Source organism: Embiotoca jacksoni, unplaced genomic scaffold (assembly GCF_022577435.1).
Source record: "Embiotoca jacksoni isolate LCO1_2020_lvr unplaced genomic scaffold, fEmbJac1.0.p SCAF_39, whole genome shotgun sequence".
Lineage (NCBI taxonomy): Eukaryota > Metazoa > Chordata > Actinopteri > Embiotocidae > Embiotoca > Embiotoca jacksoni.
The window spans coordinates 3028060-3047005 of NW_027185391.1; the positions used below are offsets into that span (position 1 = coordinate 3028060).

Genomic DNA, 18946 nt, shown 5'->3' on the forward strand with positions numbered 1-18946 from the left:
GACTGCTGAGAGGCACATAGACACAGACATACACACACACACACACACACACACACACACACACACATAGACACATAGACACATATATATATATGTGTCTATGTGTGTGTGTGTGTGTGTGTGTGTATATATATATATATATATATATATAGAAGACTGGAACAGGGAAGGGGGAAAAAGACAAAAAGGGAAAAAACATTTGGAAAGCAGGGATACTGACAGAGATGAGCCCAAGGAAGGTGGTGTCATTTGCAAACTCCAGGAGCTTGACTGACTGAAAAGAGTTGTAGCTGTTTTATGTACAAGAAGAATGGTACAAGGCAATAAACACCACCGTGAGGGGAAAAAGATGTGTTTTACCCACTCCAGCTGCTGCTTCCTGTCAGACAGGATGTTGGTGAGCCACCTGGAGGTGAACTCAGCCATGTGCAGCTGTGAGGGTTTGTCCTGCTGCAGAGCTGAGATGATCATATTGAAGGTAGATCTGAAATCCCGTCAACAGCTTGTCAACGTTATTGTCATTGTAGTGAAGTGAGGAGCTTTTGGTTGGAAGCTGGTGATCTGTTTGAGACCCTTCCAGACAGAGGCTCATTTGATTTTGAGATCTGCTGTTGAAGTTCCTTAGAAAAACTCGCTTTTGAAAAACTGAATTGTAAAGATGGTCGGCTAATCCCTGTGTAATGTATAAAAAGTACTTTAGCTCTTTAGAGCCACAATGTAAATCTGTCAGTGTTTCATGGTGAACATGAAATTATAAAACTGCCCACACATTTGATAAGATGCAGGTGTAAGATGGTCCAACACAGCAGATGTCAGTCTACACAAAGGATTAAAGAACTATATATATATATATATATATATATATATATATACCTTCACATATAGTGAGGGCCCCTGCCTGGGGAGCACCTGGCCAGTCTCCCAGGAATACTCCTGGCCTGACTTGTCCTAGCTCACTCTCTCTCTCTCCATCCGATCCACCTCATCGCTCCACACAGCACCATTAGTATATTTTGGTTGTGTAGTGAGTGGAGTGTGTTTGTGTAGTGAGTACTCACTACACAAACACACTTCACTCACTGCAAAAACCTGCATCCAACAGCTGATCAGATTGACAAACATATCACACCTTTAAGAATGTTTTGTTGGTTTATTTTCTTATAATAAATGTTATTTCTTTTGTGTGCGTGCGTGTGTGTTTGTGAGGAGGGGGGGGGGTAAAAAAAAACAGGTAATGGTAAAAATTAATGACTATGTGTTGTTTGTTTGCTTTACCTTGACCATAACCTCCATCCTATGAAGCTCTGGGTATCCTCAAGGTCATTTCTCTGGGTTTACATTTAGGCTGTTATAGTGGTCATTTCAAATGTATCTTGTTTTTTGTTTTTTTTCAGAACACCTTTCCCTCCAGTCATCCATCTATCGTTCATCATTTGATATGATAATACATTCAGATTTCATAAAATGATTATGTGAATATCAAAGAAAAATTGTGTCAGATGAAATTGTTATGTTTTTACATGTATCTCACCAGAAACATATTATTATTGGACCTATAATTATTATTATAATTGTGGCTGGGAGATTGTCTGGAATCTGACAATATTGAAACCATGATGATGACTTTGTGATATAATTTATAAAATTGTGCTAAGTACTTCATGGAAAATAAATTGTATACACTGAATTTTTGCATGCTTTTTTTTCCCCCACAGCTTTTGAGTCATTGCTATTAAAAGAAAATCTGACCCCCAAATACATTATTTTGTGTTAATTTTTCATTCAAAATGTTTTGTAATGTCAGTCCTATGTTGTAGATAATTTGCAGTGATTTCAAAACAGAATAGTACATTCATCATTAATAGAGGACAACAAGAACAACCCCAGGTTTCTTTTCAGCACTGTAGCAGGCTGACAAAGAGTCACAGTTCTGTTGAGCCCTCTATTCCTTCAGCTCTCAGCGTTAATGACTTCATTAACTTCTTTACTAATAAAATTCTTACTCGGGAGAGAATCGGGCAGACCCTTCCTGCCACCATCACTGATGTGATGTTAAGCACAGCAGCCCTGGAAGCAACTGTAGGACCAGATGTATACTTGGAAAATGTCTCTCCTGTTGAGCTCTCTGAGTTAACTAGAATTATTTCTTCATCTGGATCCTCTAGCTGTCTGTTAGATCCCATCCCAACTAAACTTTTTAAAGAAGTCTTCCCTTTAATTAATACTTCCATATTAGATCAGATCAACCTATCTATTGTAACCGGCTATGTACCGCAGGCTTTTAAAGTGGCTGTAATTAAACCTTTACTTAAAAAGCCGACTCTTGATCCAGCTGTTTTAGGAAACTACAGACCAATTTCCAACCTGACATTTATTTCTAAAATCCTTGAAAAAGTTGTTGCAAATCAACTTTGTGATCATTTACAAAGGAATGATCTGTTTGAAGATTTTCAGTCAGTCTTTAGAGTTCATCATAGCACAGAAACAGCTCTGGTGAAAGTTACTAACGACCTTTTGTTAGCCTCAGATAATGGATTCGTCTCTGTACTTGTTCTTCTGGACCTCAGTGCTGCTTTTGATACGATTGATCATACGATCTTATTACAGAGATTAGAAGCTCTTACAAGGATTAAAGGAACTGCATTAGACTGGTTCAAATCCTACTTATCAGTTTGTCCATGTCAACAATGAGTCTTCCAGAAAAACAAGAGTTAGTTACAGAGTTCCACAAGGCTCAGTGTTAGGCCCAATACTTTTTACTTTGTACATGCTTCCATTAGATGTCATCAGGAAGCACTGCATCAACTTCCATTGTTATGCAGATGACACTCAGCTATATCTTTCTATAAAACCAGTTAAAACTAATCAGTTAGTAAAACTTGAAGCCTGTCTAAAAGACATAAAGGTCTGGATGACCAAAAACGTCCTGCTTCTAAATTCAGACAGAACAGAAGTTATTGTACTTGGTCCTAAACACCTCAGAAACTCTTTCTGTAATCACTTAGTTACTCTAGATGACGTTGTCTTGGCCTCCAGCAAAACTGTGAGGAACCTTGGAGTCATATTTGATGAGGATTTGTCCTTTAGCCACCATATAAAGCAAATCTCCAGAATTGCCTTCTTTCATCTACGTAATATTAATAAAATCAGGAAAATCCTTCCTCAGCGTGATGCAGAAAAACTCATTCATGCGTTTGTTACTTTTAGGCTAGATTATTGTAATTCCTTGTTGTTAGGATGTCCAAATTACTCATTAAAAACCTTGCAGTTGATCCAAAATGCTGCAGCAAGAGTACTGACGGGATTTAGCAAAAGAGATCATATTTCTCCAGTTTTAGCTTCTCTTCACCGGCTTCCTGTGAAATCAAGAATAGAATTTAAAATTCTCTTGATGACTTACAAAGCTCTACATGACCAGGCTCCATCATATCTTAGAGATCTTATAGAACCATATAATCCTAGCAGAGCACTTCGCTCTCAGTACGCTGGTCTGCTTGTGGTTTCTAGAGTTTCCAGAAGTAGAATGGGAGGCAGAGCTTCAGTTTTCAGGCTCCTCCCCTGTGGAACCAGCTCCCAGTTTGTGTTGGAGGAGCAGAAACCCTCTCTAGCTTTAAGATTAGACTCAAAATATTCCTTTTTGATAAAGCCTATAGTTAGGGCTGGCTCAGGTAGACCTGAACCAACCCTTAGTTATGCTGTTACAGGCCGAGGCTGCTGGGGGACCTTGTTACATGCTGAGCTTTTCTTTTTCCTCCTACTCTTTAACTGACTCATACCTCACCATCTTTTTCTCTCCCATAGCTTTTTCTTATTGTCTGTTGTCTCCATTTAGTTCCCTAGCTCGCGTAGTTTCTCTTCTTTCTTTTCCAGATGTCCCGTCATGGAGCTGCATGTCTCTGCCCTGCACTTGTCATCTTCACCAACAGTTCTTCTCTTCTATCTCTAGCTGTCCTTTTCTCTCTATGCTCTCCTCTCACCCCAGCCGGTCGAGGCAGATGGTCGCCTGCCTCTGAGCCTGGTTCTGTCAGAGGTTTCTTCCTGTTAAGAGGGAGGTTTTTTTTTTCCCTCTGTTGGAGGTTTTTCTCCCTTAAAGAGGAGGGGGTTTTTTTCTCTCCTAGCTTATGTGGGAATTGTTGAATTGTTGTGTTTCTCTGTATAATATTGTAACGTCTTGCTGTAAGGACGTTAATGTGTTAAGTGCCATGAAATAACCTATGTTGTGACTTGGTGCTATATAAATAAAGTTGAATTGAATTGAATTACCACTCAGTTCATCATCAGTTCTGCTGTTTGTTTTGCAGTAGAGTGGAAAGCAAATTGGGCCTTCGTGACTAATGCAAGCAAGAAGCAGGAAATAAGTACAGATATTACTTTGTAAATGTTTTACCTGCCCTTACACTGTGATTACTTCAATGTGCAATATAATATTGCCCTGAACGCAGACTGTCAGGCACTGATGTTCTGCCCTCCTCCTTCTTTGGAACTAGCAGATGTGCGATTCTGTGCTAGGCTATGTTTACAATAATACTATATATGTATGCCATATTATATTCCTTATCTACAATCTCATATTAATCAACTATTAATCCTCAGGCTATGCAACAGGCTGTTTCTGTCGAGGTCAGCGATACTGCTGGGGTCAGTGATACTGCTGAGGTCAGCGATCCTGTTGGGGTCAGCATGCTGCTGTGCATAATAACAAGGCCACAGGCCGGGCTGTAACGGTTGATGGCACGACCACGAGTTTCACCTCCTGTCTTTCTTATTTCTTCCAAGTCATAAAACAGGAATAAGTTACTGACCTGAGCAACACGTCACCACAAGGCAACACCCCCACCTCGACCAATCAACAAAGGACACATCACCATACATGACTTTTTAGTTCCTGTACTATAAGAAGACTGGGTCAGGGAGAGTCAGGAGTCAGACTTCGTGAACTGACACATACTTTGTTGCGGTCAGGGAAACATAGTCTGGACCCAGAGCTCTGTAAACTGATTATTCTGCGGCTGTTAAATAAATATCTTGAAGCCTGACATCTTCTCCTGTTGCCTCATTAAAAGAACACGCAGGACTGGGGGCTTACACATATTGGCTTTGTACTAGCATGAGCCCGAGTCCAACACAGACCGCAACAATATCCGCCCTCCTGACCCGAATTCGGCTCTGCTGAGCCCGATAGATACTGCTCGTTGTTTCCACATATCCCGCTCCTGGCAGGCATTGCTCGGGGCACAAATTAAAAACTTTTCCTTCCACCTTCAGTTGTAATGGGCGGGTCTACTTTCGCGCATTATGTAACTGTGACCTGAAACTGTGTGCCGTTTTAAGTAGCAGTGACATTAAACTGTGCGCGGTGTCTGAGTGCTAAATAAAGCCGACATGTCGACGAACAGGGAGTTTGACTGCGTGGTGATAGGAGCCGGCATCCAGGGCTCCTTCACGGCCTATCAGCTGGCAAAGAAGAAGAAGAAGGTTCTGCTGCTGGAGCAGGTGAGTTACACACGAGAGAAGAGACGAGGATCAGAAATACTGCATTTGGGTGTAGACTTATTTTCAACTGCGGTCCAGTGAGCCGTCCCGTGGTAAAAACATGATCCAATCAGCCTCCCCTGGGACTCCAGGTGCCCGGAGTGAAAAAAGAAACACCCGAGTTCTCCAAATGGGTGTCAACCTTTAACAAGTAAAAACAGCATTATATTAGGTTAGGTAGTTACTTTATTAATCCCCGAGAGGAAAAAAATTTCGCTACAGCAGCATACAGAAGCAATAAGATAATAATAGAATAATAGAAAAGCAATAAAATAGCAGTACAAAATATTAAATATAAAATGCACAGTATATACAGTACAGTATATATCTATATATATTATATACAAACAACCAAGAAACACAGTCAACAGTGTCATTGTTGTGTGATGGATTTTGCCAGAGGTGAGTTATTGTACAGTCTTATTGCAGTAGGCAGGAATGATCTCCTGTATCTGTCCTTGTGACAGTGGAGCTGGAGGAATCTTTTGGAGAACGTCCTCCTCTGTCCTTGCAGCAGAGGGTGGTCAGGATTATCCAATATGGATAATAGTTTGTTCAGCGTCCTCCTCTCCACCACCTTTTCCAGGCTGTCCAGTTTGTAGCCGATGATATTGCACATTACATGACATTTTATGTTATTCTAATAAAACCACAACAACCTAAAATTGTCAAGTACTTTATGCTCTGATTTCACAACATAAGACATGTCCTTGTGTTAAATATTACAGAAAATAATCCTTAATAGGTGACAAGACACTTTCAGTGGATTCCTGTTCCAGACAATCCATAACCCTGTTTAATATCAAGTGATCTTACTGTACGGTTCCCGAGAAATCAAAAGGAAAAGTTCACTCTTTTCACACTGTAACTGTCAGAATGTCCAAAATTAAATATTAATTTAAAACAATCCTTAAAAAGTGAAGAGAAATTCTGAGTGAATTCCTGTTCAGGATCAGACTATGACCCTAATTAATATCCAGGGATTATACTGTACAGTTACTGAGAAATGTAAAGGCAAAATTCACTCTTTTCACATTATAACACATTTTAATGTCTACATCTTAAATATTGATTTAATAAAATCCTTAAGAGGTGACAAGAAACTCCGAGTGGATTCCCATTCAGGATTCCCCAGACTATATAAGACCCTAATTACTTCTTTTTAGGTATGTTATTCCCTAGTCAAATGTCTTTTAATGTGAACCAAGTGGTTTCATCTTTTCCAGTTCATCCTGCCTCACACCCGAGGCAGCTCCCATGGCCAGACACGCATCATCCGCAAAGCCTATGAGCAGGACTACTACACGCACATGATGGAGGAGTGCTACGAGCTGTGGGCTCAGCTGGAGAGGGAGGCAGGTGTCAAACTGTACAGGTGAGCAGTCGGCAGAAACGCACGGAGAGAAAAGCCATTTAAACAGAACAAAACGAAAGCTTCGTCACAACAAGGACGTGTCACATTCGAGATGCAGCAGCTCAATCTACGGGAGCTATAAATGCATGACTTTCTCATTACCTCCAGCATCACTGCATCAGCCCTCCACACCTTCTTTTACCTTTACTCTAAACCTTTGATTTTCATTTGCAGAGCAGAATTTGTGCGTTTATAAATGTGACAGTGTGCTTCAAACTGCTTCACTTTCATGCTCATATTCCCTCTGAAGAGCTCCGTTTCCCTTCAGTGCCACTGAGCTGAATAACACATGTTCATTATTCATGTCTCAGTATAATAGTTCATGATACCAGGCCATGCCCACATTATGTACCCCCCCCTCCACGTTGAAACGTTGTGACTGATTGTCTGCCTCTGAAGCCCACCTGTGCCCTTCGGCTGGCCAAACAAATAAAAAATGTCTGCATTACAGTGAGAAACGTTCAGGCAGGGCTGGTGTCCTGCTGCTGCTCTCTCTGGGAGCCATGAAGGAAGAGGGAGGAGCTTCGCTTGCATTTACTCACAGACCTTCTTTTTTTACACACTCCACATAATAATAATGAACAATAATAATAACAATAAACTTTATTTGTATAGCACCTTTCATACAAGAAATGCAGCTCAAAGTGCTTCACAGCAAGATAATTGCATGCAGTGTTTCACATAAAAACAGATATAAAGGAACATTTAAAAATATAGAAAAGAAATGAGATAAAACATAAAATGCATAAAAATGAATACAAGTAGATTTGATTTGGGTCGTTCTCAATGATTGAATTTATGATATGAAGTAGCGGAAACAGCAGTTGGAGAAGTTGTACGTCTTGTGCACTTTTCTAGAACTTTACTTCACACAGTCTATAATATTACTCAGTTATACACTAGAGATTAAATTGTTTCTGCTGTGGTCTTCCATGACAGCGTGTGTGCACATCCACCTGCTCACCAGTCACCCGTTTACCCGTTTTGTCAGTTCAAACTAGATAATGTATCAAATTTTTGCCTCCATGCACTCGCCTGGCTTTTCTTTTTCTCTGTCACGCACTCGTAAACACGCCAGATCACAGGGAGACCAAGTCATAAAATTCTCTGATGAATGGATGAATCCTTTAGCTGGGGTTATCTCTGTTTGTGGTTTCTGACTGATCTCGAGCAGGCTTTACAAAACACCAGCAAAGGGTGAGTTAGTTATTTATCAGTTTCACAACCTCTTACTCTGAGAGCAGAGCTGCTGTGATCCACTGGTTATACAATATATGACGTCCAGGAAAATGTCACCGCTTAGATATATCAGTGACATTTATTACAAACTGGAGTCTTGGTTTCATAGTTTAGACCATTTGCATCTGTACTCATCATTTTAATTGCATAGATCACAGATACTTTTTTAATGAAACCCAACAACACAAAAGCACAGCAACTAAAAAAATATTTTCCAGGGTCCTCCCGATCCTACACTGACAGTAAAAATGCATTCATTAGTAATTACTAATTATTTTTTCATATATTTTTTAACCACTATTTGATCTTGTCACATGTACAGTCTGATCAGAATCTAACTAAAATAATAAAACTACATTTATTTAACTTTACACATTGACATTTTCTCCACAATAATGTCCCTGATATGAATATGAGGACAAAGCTTTAGTATTTTTAAGTGTCCTCTCCTGCTGTGAGGCTTAATGGTTTATGGTGATGTAATTAAAAACAGCTTTTTAGGTTTAAGTTTGTGTTGCTGTTTGGTGTTATTATTGTTGTTGTTAACTATTGGTTTCTGTTAAACAATGTAATAATACCTTCACTTCCATTCATATAGGACTTGTAGTGCAGAACGTACAGTGGGTACAGAAAGTATTCAGACCCCTTTAAATTTTTCACTCTTTGTTTCATTGCAGCCATTTGCTAAAATCAAAAAAGTTCATTTTATTTCTCATTAATGTACACTCAGCACCCCATCTTGACAGAAAAAAACAGAAATGTAGAAATTTGTGCAAATTTATTAAAAAAGAAAAACTGAAATATCACATTGTCATAAGTATTCAGACCCTTTGCTCAGTATTGAGTAGAAGCACCCTTTTGAGCTAGTACAGCCATAAGTCTTCTTGGGAATGATGTAACAAGCTTTTCACACCTGGATTTGGGGATCCTCTGCCATTCTTCCTTGCAGATCCTCTCCAGTTCCGTCAGATTGGATGGTGAACGTTGGTGGACAGCCATTTTCAGGTCTCTCCAGAGATGCTCAATTGGGTTTAGGTCAGGGCTCTGGCTGGGCCAGTCAAGAATGGTCACAGAGTTGTTCCGAAGCCACTCCTTTGTTATTTTAGCTGTGTGCTTAGGGTCATTGTCTTGTTGGAAGGTGAACCTTCGGCCCAGTCTGAGGTCCAGAGCACTTTGGAAGAGGTTTTCTTCCAGGATATCTCTGTACTTGGCCGCATTCATCTTTCCTTCAATTGCAACCGGTCGTCCTGTCCCTGCAGCTGAAAAACACCCCCATAGCATGATGCTGCCACCACCATGTTTCACTGTTGGCATTGTATTGGGCAGGTGATGAGCAGTGCCTGGTTTTCTCCACACATACCCCTTAGAATTAACGCCAAAAAGTTCAATCTTGGTCTCATCAGACCAGAGAATCTTATTTCTCATAGTCTGGGAGTCCTTCATGTGTTTTTTGGCAAACTCTATGCGGGCTTTCATATGTCTTGCACTGAGGAGAGGCTTCTGTCGGGCCACTCTGCCATAAAGCCCCGACTGGTGGAGGGCTGCAGTGATAGTTGACTTTGTGGAACTTTCTCCCATCTCCCTACTGCATCTCTGGAGCTCAGCCACAGTGATCTTTGGGTTCTTCTTTACCTCTCTCACCAAGGTTCTTCTCCCACGATTGCTCAGTTTGGCTGGACGGCCAGGTCTAGGAAGAGTTCTGGTCGTCCCAAACTTCTTCCATTTAAGGATTATGGAGGCCACTGTGCTCTTAGGAACCTTGAGTGCTGCAGAAATTATTTTGTAACCTTGGCCAGATCTGTGCCTTGCCACAATTCTGTCTCTGAGCTCCTTGGACAGTTCCTTTGACCTCATGATTCTCATTTGCTCTGACATGCACTGTGAGCTGTAAGGTCTTATATAGACAGGTGTGTGCCTTTCCTAATCAAGTCCTATCAGTTTAATTAAACACAGCTGGACTCCAATGAAGGAGTAGAACCATCTCAAGGAGGATCAGAAGAAATGGACAGCATGTGAGTTAAATATGAGTGTCACAGCAAAGGGTCTGAATACTTATGACCATGTGATATTTCAGTTTTTCTTTTTTAATAAATTTGCACAACATTTCTGTTTTTTTCTGTCAAGATGGGGTGCTGAGTGTACATTAATGAGAAATAAAACGAACTTTTTTGATTTTAGCAAATGGCTGCAATGAAACAAAGAGTGAAAAATTTAAAGGGGTCTGAATACTTTCCGTACCCACTGTATAACCAAACAAAACTCAGTTGCTCCAGGATTTTGTGGAGTTATTTTGTGATTGTTCCGATCAAAAATGTTTGATTTTGCGGAGGATTTTCTCATAAATCACAATATAATTTGTGAAGATTTAAATGAGTTTTTTTGCGTAAAATTGTCAGAAAGGAAAATGAGATTTTTTTTTTCAGGATTACCTGGTAGAGGAATAAATATGTAATCACTTCCTGTGATAATAATCATGCTGCACATCGCAGAAATATATTAGTTCTAATCGTTTTATTTATTTAGTTATTGAACTTAAAGAACCATGGGGCTAAAAGTTACAAATATACATCATAAAAGTGACTCAGCTTTACAGAGCAGACAGTTTGTGACTGTAATATATAATACAATGACTATATCAGTTGAATTCATGTTAATTCAACACAGGCCTACTGTATTCACAAGAAGTGCATTCTCTTACAACTTGACGTGTGTATAACTTCCCCGTAGCATACAGCAATATGTAATCACTTCCATTGGTAATAAGCGTTTTAATAGAACATTTTATTGTGAAGGCCACATTTTCCGCTAACCCCGCCGCTTCCGTTTTATTCTGCGTTCCGAGTTTGTTTTGGTGAGGGGATGAGAGGAGGAGAACCACCGTGACTGTAAATAAGGAGTTATTTGTGTTAATAAAACAAGTTTTGTCTGAAAAGATTTACTCTATGCCGTTAATACTTTCAGCAAAGCTTCTGCTGACAACATTTTTTACAGAAAAATCGCAGGAATTAAAAATAAATCAAATTATTACAACCTGTCTTTATAGGCAAACCAATTCAGTACAATCCTTCTGCCCCACCACGACAAAAAAACTCTTAATGGTGCAATTCCATCATTACTTTAGTGTCCTCTTCAAATGGCTGAGCAGTTCAGTGCCGCCTTTTCTTCTTCTGAAGGGATATCTGGGTCACTAAAACGCTGTTTATTACCATTAGCCATAATTGAAGAGTCTCCAAAGATGTGAATTATCCTGCTAAATGTTCAGATCTGGTTGGATGGACTCGACCCACCTTCTACAGTTTAGAACAACGCTCGCAACAGGCTCTCACTGCTTTTATTAAAGATACATTTAGCCTACATATTGTTGCCCACAAGCCCAAACATCATGTGTCACTGATCTCACATCCTTTGCATGCAAAATAAGTCAACACTGTGCAATTATTTTTGTTGTTGTGGTCCACAGAAAAGAATGGCCAATTCACAGCAATAATGATTTCTTAATTGTTTTACGTTGTGTGCATCATCTTTTAAGACCCCATGCCGTTCTCTCTTAATCACCTTGTATCGAACTAATACACCTACCAAACAGTTTAACAACCCTAGTTCTACTATGAAGCTTCGATGGAAGTTAAAATAAATAGATCGAACCTGTTTTTGGCTTCATATTTTAAATTTGGTGAGGTAAAATGAGTTTTGTGAAAGAGACTAGTTGGTATTACTGATATTAGCCAGCCTGGTGAAAACAGTGTGGTTACAGCCTCCGTTCTCAAAGCACCTCAGGAATTGGTGCAGTTTGTGAAGATTGGACAGATGGACACTTCTGTAACACGCATTTGCCAATGACTTGTCACTTGTCATCACTAAAGGTTGGATCGGAATTTATATATAAAACCAAGAGTCTTGGTCAGTTTGCAGCAGAATCAATCAAGTAACAAAAATAGAGATTTGCATTTCACCAAAGTGTCTCCTCGGCAGCAGCGACTGGCTGCTCCGGCTTATGATAGATTTAAATAGATCATTTGCTCTCATCCATTTGGGAAACGGGATGCAAACGTCATCTTCTATGATAATGTCAAATCCTCCACTGACTTCTTTTCATTGATCATCCACCCTGACTTCTCCTGTTGAACTCAGTCAGCCTCGTCTAAACTTCACCAAAGATACAGTATATATGTGTTCATTCTGTGTTCTCCACCCTCTGATACTCATGGGACCAAGTATTACCTTGTCTGTTTTATAAGAAAACTGACAAGAGGCCGTTGGATATACGCACCATAGGAGTGTTGTACATTTTCTGTAACTTTGTTAACTAAATTACATAGAATTAGAAATAGAATTTGAGATCTGGAAAAAAAGAGAAGATAGAAAAAGACATAATAATAAATTTTTGCAATATTAGTGACAGTAAATGGTATTTTATCCACATGGAACAATAAACCTTAGTAATTGTAGCTGAACAATTGAGCTTCTGTCTCACAGTAGAACTCTTTTTGTTTTTTGTCAGTGAAGAACAATTACACATTGTCAAGTGTAATCGTAGTTTCAGCGGTGTATTGAAAGGAAGCCGGCTTTCATGACCTTGGTGTTGGTGGCCCTGAGCCAGATTCACCCAGCTGCATGAAGGCAGTATTGCCAGCATTATTCAATACAGTGCTCCATTTTCAATTCAGTTTCAATAATAGCATTTATAACTTGAATCCCTTAAATCCCCCTCAAATCTTGGAAAAACACAGTCATTGATCTACTCGGTCTAACTCATTTCTTCAGGGTAGGGAAGGTAAACAACAAGGTTAACAGAAAACCAAAAATAATGTATTCCTCTGTTGAAATATTGTCATATTCTTTGTCCTCTTTAGTTACTACCTTTTTTTTAAAGCTTTCATCCTGACCCTGTCGTAGTCTTTATCGGGCTGAGTTGTCATCATGTGACCCAGGTTCTAAGACATATGAGGATTAAGGCAGAATGATTTGGGGAAAATATGTAACTGAGTTTTTGTTGACAAATATTGTGATTGTGATTGTGATTTGCGATGTAGTTTCTCATTTGATGTCAGCAACATGTCTCAAAAAAGTTGGGACAGGGGCAACAAAAGATGAAGAAGTTAAAATAAAGCTATAAAAAAAACACCTGGTGAAACATCAATTAATTATAGTTAATCTTCAACAGGTCAGTAACACGATTGGGTATTAAAAAAAAGAGCATCACAAAGTCTCAGCAGGGAAGATGACTGAAGTATGTCCTGTAGGGAATTTCATACATTTTATCCAGCAATTGGGGGAATTATTAAAACCCATCAGTAACAGTGTTAATACAGAATGTGTAGTTACTGGAGTATGTTACCTCATTTGTTACCCCACAAGTCCTTCATGAGCCCTTTTCAATTTGAGTAACACAAATGACACAAATGTTTGTGCACTGACTTGGCAAGAGAATCACTACTTTCACTGGACTTGACAAGCTGCACTGACCATATAGCTGCCTGCTGTGCTTTTGAAGTGCTGATATAGGTTTGTGATGTTGCCTCATGATGTGGCAAATGTTCTATGACCGGTCTTCCACAATATATTTGTTCCATGTCTCTTGTGGCAAGGCCAATGTACTCCGATACCATCAAAGTGCTTCTTTTCTCCGGGACTAAATTCTCAATGTTGTTTGTGGCTCAGTGGAGGAAACTTTTTCATATAAGGAATGTAATGTTTCCTTGGGTTTTACACATACTTTTTAGGTGAGTGTTGCCTTGGGACTGGTGATTATGACAAGTACATGAGGAACATGGCACTTCTGATTGGTGAGCACGAGTGTCACAAAGGAGGATGACATACAGTGGGTACGGAAAGTATTCAGACCCCTTTAAATTTTTCACTCTTTGTTTCATTGCAGCCATTTGCTAAAATCAAAAAAGTTCATTTTATTTCTCATTAATGTACACTCAGCACCCCATCTTGACAGAAAAAAACAGAAATGTAGAAATTTGTGCAAATTTATTAAAAAAGAAAAACTGAAAAATCACATGGTCATAAGTATTCAGACCCTTTGCTCAGTATTGAGTAGAAGCACCCTTTTGAGCTAGTACAGCCATGAGTCTTCTTGGGAATGATGCAACAAGCTTTTCACACCTGGATTTGGGGATCCTCTGCCATTCTTCCTTGCAGATCCTCTCCAGTTCCGTCAGGTTGGATGGTGAACGTTGGTGGACAGCCATTTTCAGGTCTCTCCAGAGATGCTCAATTGGGTTTAGGTCAGGGCTCTGGCTGGGCCAGTCAAGAATGGTCACAGAGTTGTTCCGAAGCCACTCCTTTGTTATTTTAGCTGTGTGCTTAGGGTCATTGTCTTGTTGGAAAGTGAACCTTCGGCCCAGTCTGAGGTCCAGAGCACTCTGGAAGAGGTTTTCTTCCAGGATATCTCTGTACTTGGCCGCATTCATCTTTCCTTCAATTGCAACCAGTCGTCCTGTCCCTGCAGCTGAAAAACACCCCCATAGCATGATGCTGCCACCACCATGTTTCACTGTTGGGATTGTATTGGGCAGGTGATGAGCAGTGCCTGGTTTTCTCCACACATACCCCTTAGAATTAACGCCAAAAAGTTCAATCTTGGTCTCATCAGACCAGAGAATCTTATTTCTCATAGTCTGGGAGTCCTTCATGTGTTTTTTGGCAAACTCTATGCGGGCTTTCATATGAGGAGAGGCTTCCGTCGGGCCACTCTGCCATAAAGCCCCGACTGGTGGAGGGCTGCAGTGATAGTTGACTTTGTGGAACTTTCTCCCATCTCCCTACTGCATCTCTGGAGCTCAGCCACAGTGATCTTTGGGTTCTTCTTTACCTCTCTCACCAAGGCTCTTCTCCCACGATTGCTCAGTTTGGCTGGACGGCCAGGTCTAGGAAGAGTTCTGGTCGTCCCAAACTTCTTCCATTTAAGGATTATGGAGGCCACTGTGCTCTTAGGAACCTTGAGTGCTGCAGAAATTATTTTGTAACCTTGGCCAGATCTGTGCCTTGCCACAATTCTGTCTCTGAGCTCCTTGGACAGTTCCTTTGACCTCATGATTCTCATTTGCTCTGACATGCACTGTGAGCTGTAAGGTTTTATATAGACAGGTGTGTGCCTTTCCTAATCAAGTCCAATCAGTTTAATTAAACACAGCTGGACTCCAATGAAGGAGTAGAACCATCTCAAGGAGGATCAGAAGAAATGGACAGCATGTGAGTTAAATATGAGTGTCACAGCAAAGGGTCTGAATACTTATGACCATGTGATATTTCAGTTTTTCTTTTTTAATAAATTTGCACAACATTTCTGTTTTTTTCTGTCAAGATGGGGTGCTGAGTGTACATTAATGAGAAATAAAATGAACTTTTTTGATTTTAGCAAATGGCTGCAATGAAACAAAGAGTGAAAAATGTAAAGGGGTCTGAATACTTTCCGTACCCACTGTAGATTTTGACACTATCGTTTCGACCGTCCTTCAGACCTGCTACATAACAAATATCCTAACATGCAGCCTTTTTGCGATTTGCTGATGGCGTGGTTTCAATTGAAAATTTAAATTTGAAATCAATTTGTCATTCAGCCGTAATAGGTGCAGTGTATATTACTTTATATAGTGACATGACAACATGTGCAAGCTACATTCACTGATGACAGAGACATGGTTGATATATCTGTGAAAGCTAGAATCTATTTTTTTTTTTTTTTTTTTAATTTTATACACTTTATTAATCCCCGAGGGGAAATTTCTTCACTACAACATTTTACCTGCATACTGTGCCCAAGGTGCAGAATAAACTTTGTACTTTGATTATTTCAGCGAATTACCAAAATAACATGAGGGGCTAAATAGATTTATAGCAAGGATGAGTTGAAGTGAAAGCCAGAGTGTGAAGGTTGTATTTATGTAGCATCGTATCCAGGTAGCCGGATACACGTTTTGCACGCACCAGTAAATACTGCTAAGTTTTTTTACAGACATTTGGCCGGTTTTCACAAAAAAATTACATTTAGAAAAGATGGCTAAACAGGAGGTTAGTACCCAACCTCTATGATGCTGACATGTATTTGTTGCCTAGTTTGAATGTTCCTTTAACATTAGTACAAACCTGTTTCCAAAAAAGCTGGGAAACTGTAAATGTAAATACAAAAAAACATACTATGATTTGCAAATGATGTAAACCTAAAAAAAAAAAAAAAAAGATTTAAATAACATAGAACAAAGACAACATATCAAATGTTGAAATTGAGAAATTGTATTGTTTTATGAAAAATATATATGCATTTTCAAATTGATGGTCGCAACACTTTTCAAAAAAGTTGGTATAGCATCAACAAAAGACTGTAAAAGTTCTGTAACACTAAAAGGCACACATGGTGGAACATTTCACCACGAATTAGGTTAACTGGCAACAGATCAGTAATGTGATTGGGTGTAAAAAGAGCATCCCAGAGAGACGGAGTCATTCATCACTGTAAAAGACTGCGCGGGCAAATAGTGCAACAATCTAATAATAATGTTCCTCATAAAACGTAAAATTGAAAAGAATTTGCGGATTTCATCATCAACAGTATATAATATCGTTAAAAGATTCAGGGCATCAAGAGAAATCTCTTAACCCAAGGGACAAGACCCCAAACCAATACTGGGTGGCCGTGATAATAAGGCGCTCAGTACTGTACTAAAAACAGACACGAGCCTGTAGTGGCATTAGTAGTGGCATTAGTAGCGCACAGTTCATCGCTGCATCCACAAATGCAGGTTAAAACTCAACAATACAAGAAAGAAACCAGATAGAAACATGATCCAGAAACACCGGCGCCTTCTCTGAACCCGAGATCATTGAAGATGGACTGAGGTGAAGTGGAAAACTGTCCTGAGGTCTGATGGATCACAATCTGAGATTCTGTTTGGAAATCATGGACGCTGCATCCTCCAGGTTAAAGAGGAGAGGGACCACCCAGCTTGTTATCAGTGCAAAGTTCAAAAGCCAGCATCCGTGATGATACAGGGTGCATTACTGCACACGGCATGTGTAGTTTGCACGTCGGAAGACACAAACATGTTGCGCATCATGCAATGAAAAATAGGACAAAGGAGACTTCAAACTGTTGAACAACTAAAATCCTATATCAGCCAAGATTGAGACAACATTTCACTTACAAATTTTTGTTATTAAATAATAATATTAAGTATTGTTAAAAAAAAAAGTGATGCAACACAGTGGTAAACTTGCCCCATCCCAAATTTATTTTAAAATGTGTTGCTGCCATGCAATTCAAAATGAATTTTCCATAAAACAATACAATTTCTCAGTTTATACATTTGATATGTTGTCTTTGGTCTATTTTGATTGACATGATTTGCAAAACTTTGCGCTCTGTTTATTTACAGTTTAAACGGCATATTTTTAGAAAAGGGGTTGTGCTAACGTTGCACTGCAGTGAAATGTTCTGACTTCAATGTGTCTTGACCATTTCTTTCCAAGGTGTCACCTTCATCTCCTCTGATCTCCCTTCTCAGACAAACAGGACTCCTGGTTATGGGACCAGAGAAAAGTCAGAGTTACCTGCTGTATAAGAACACCATGGAGAGGAACAAGGTTCCTACAGTGACCCTGACCCATGACAACTTTAGCCAGCACATTCCTCATGTCAACCTGGCTGACGGAGATGAAGCGGTGGTGGACATAGCTGCTGGAGTTCTGTATGCTGACCGGGCACTCAAGACTGTACAGGTACAGCTCTGATATTGTGGGTGGAGCATTGGCTTTGTTGGTTTTCGGAGCTGATGTCGTGGCTTCTGTGCGTCTACTGTTCGTGTTCTTGGGTGGCAATAATAATGTTGCAGTGCACTGAAATCTGACGGAACCGATGGCCAGTTACACAAATTAAACTTATAATCAGTCGCTCTTTTATCGCTAGTTAAAAACTATAAAGTTGATTCTGTTAAAATTATTTATATCTTAAGTTTACAAAGTCAGCGTCCACACCATTCACATTTTAAAAGGCATGGCCTTTTCAGATGAATTATCGAGGGATTTGCAAACATTATTTCAACAAAAACCTGGAAAGTCTGTTCTAGGCAGAAAGCAGACAAGGCAAGTTTATTTGTAGAGTACATTTCAACAAGTCAATGCAAAGTGCTTCACATAAAACCATTAAAAGCATCAGAACACAAGGCAAAAGAAAAGCACATTTAAAAATAACGTGTTCCTATAACACAAACCTCTAAGAGCACTGGTCAAGCACGAAACACTGCTTTGTTATTTCAATAAGGTTCCATCTTCAGTTTGTTCAGTGGGTTTTTGTGAAGCAGCAGTCCATTCTGAATTAAAGCTTGTAAAGGGAGATGTGAAATTCATCATGCTGCAGCATTTCAAAAGCTTCTTGCTTTTAATATTATGGTGAATGGTCTGCACATCTATAGTGCTTAATGACCTTATGGTCTTCAAAGCGCTTTTACACAGTTTTCCATTCAATCACACACTAATGAGACTGAGCTGCCATGCAAAGTGCTCGCCATCAGGAGTACATTCACACACCGATGGTACGCCATCGGAAGCAACTTGGGGTTCAGCGTCTTGCCCAAGGACACTTAGGCATGTGGACAGGAGGAGCTGGGGATCGAACCACCAACCTTCCGATTAGTTGCGTTGCACTTAGACCTGTTGAGCTGGCGGAAATGTAAGTGTGATTTCACTTCAAAAATGGCACCAAAACTGCACTGCATTACGTGTATGTTTACAGACACACACCTCGTTGCACCATTC

General features: G+C 39.8%; 1 protein-coding gene across 1 annotated transcript in view; it reads left to right on the forward strand.

The window, feature by feature from the left end:
• The first annotated feature begins 5381 nt into the window (after positions 1 to 5381).
• The window catches only part of pipox (pipecolic acid oxidase), a 39685-nt gene continuing 26120 nt past the window's right edge, over positions 5382 to 18946 (forward strand). The window contains exons 1-3 of the mRNA XM_069166575.1: positions 5382 to 5493; positions 6759 to 6907; positions 17698 to 17911. Coding sequence (XP_069022676.1) covers positions 5383 to 5493; positions 6759 to 6907; positions 17698 to 17911 — 474 coding nt within the window. The 5' untranslated portion in view covers position 5382. The remainder of the gene's footprint in view (positions 5494 to 6758; positions 6908 to 17697; positions 17912 to 18946) is intronic.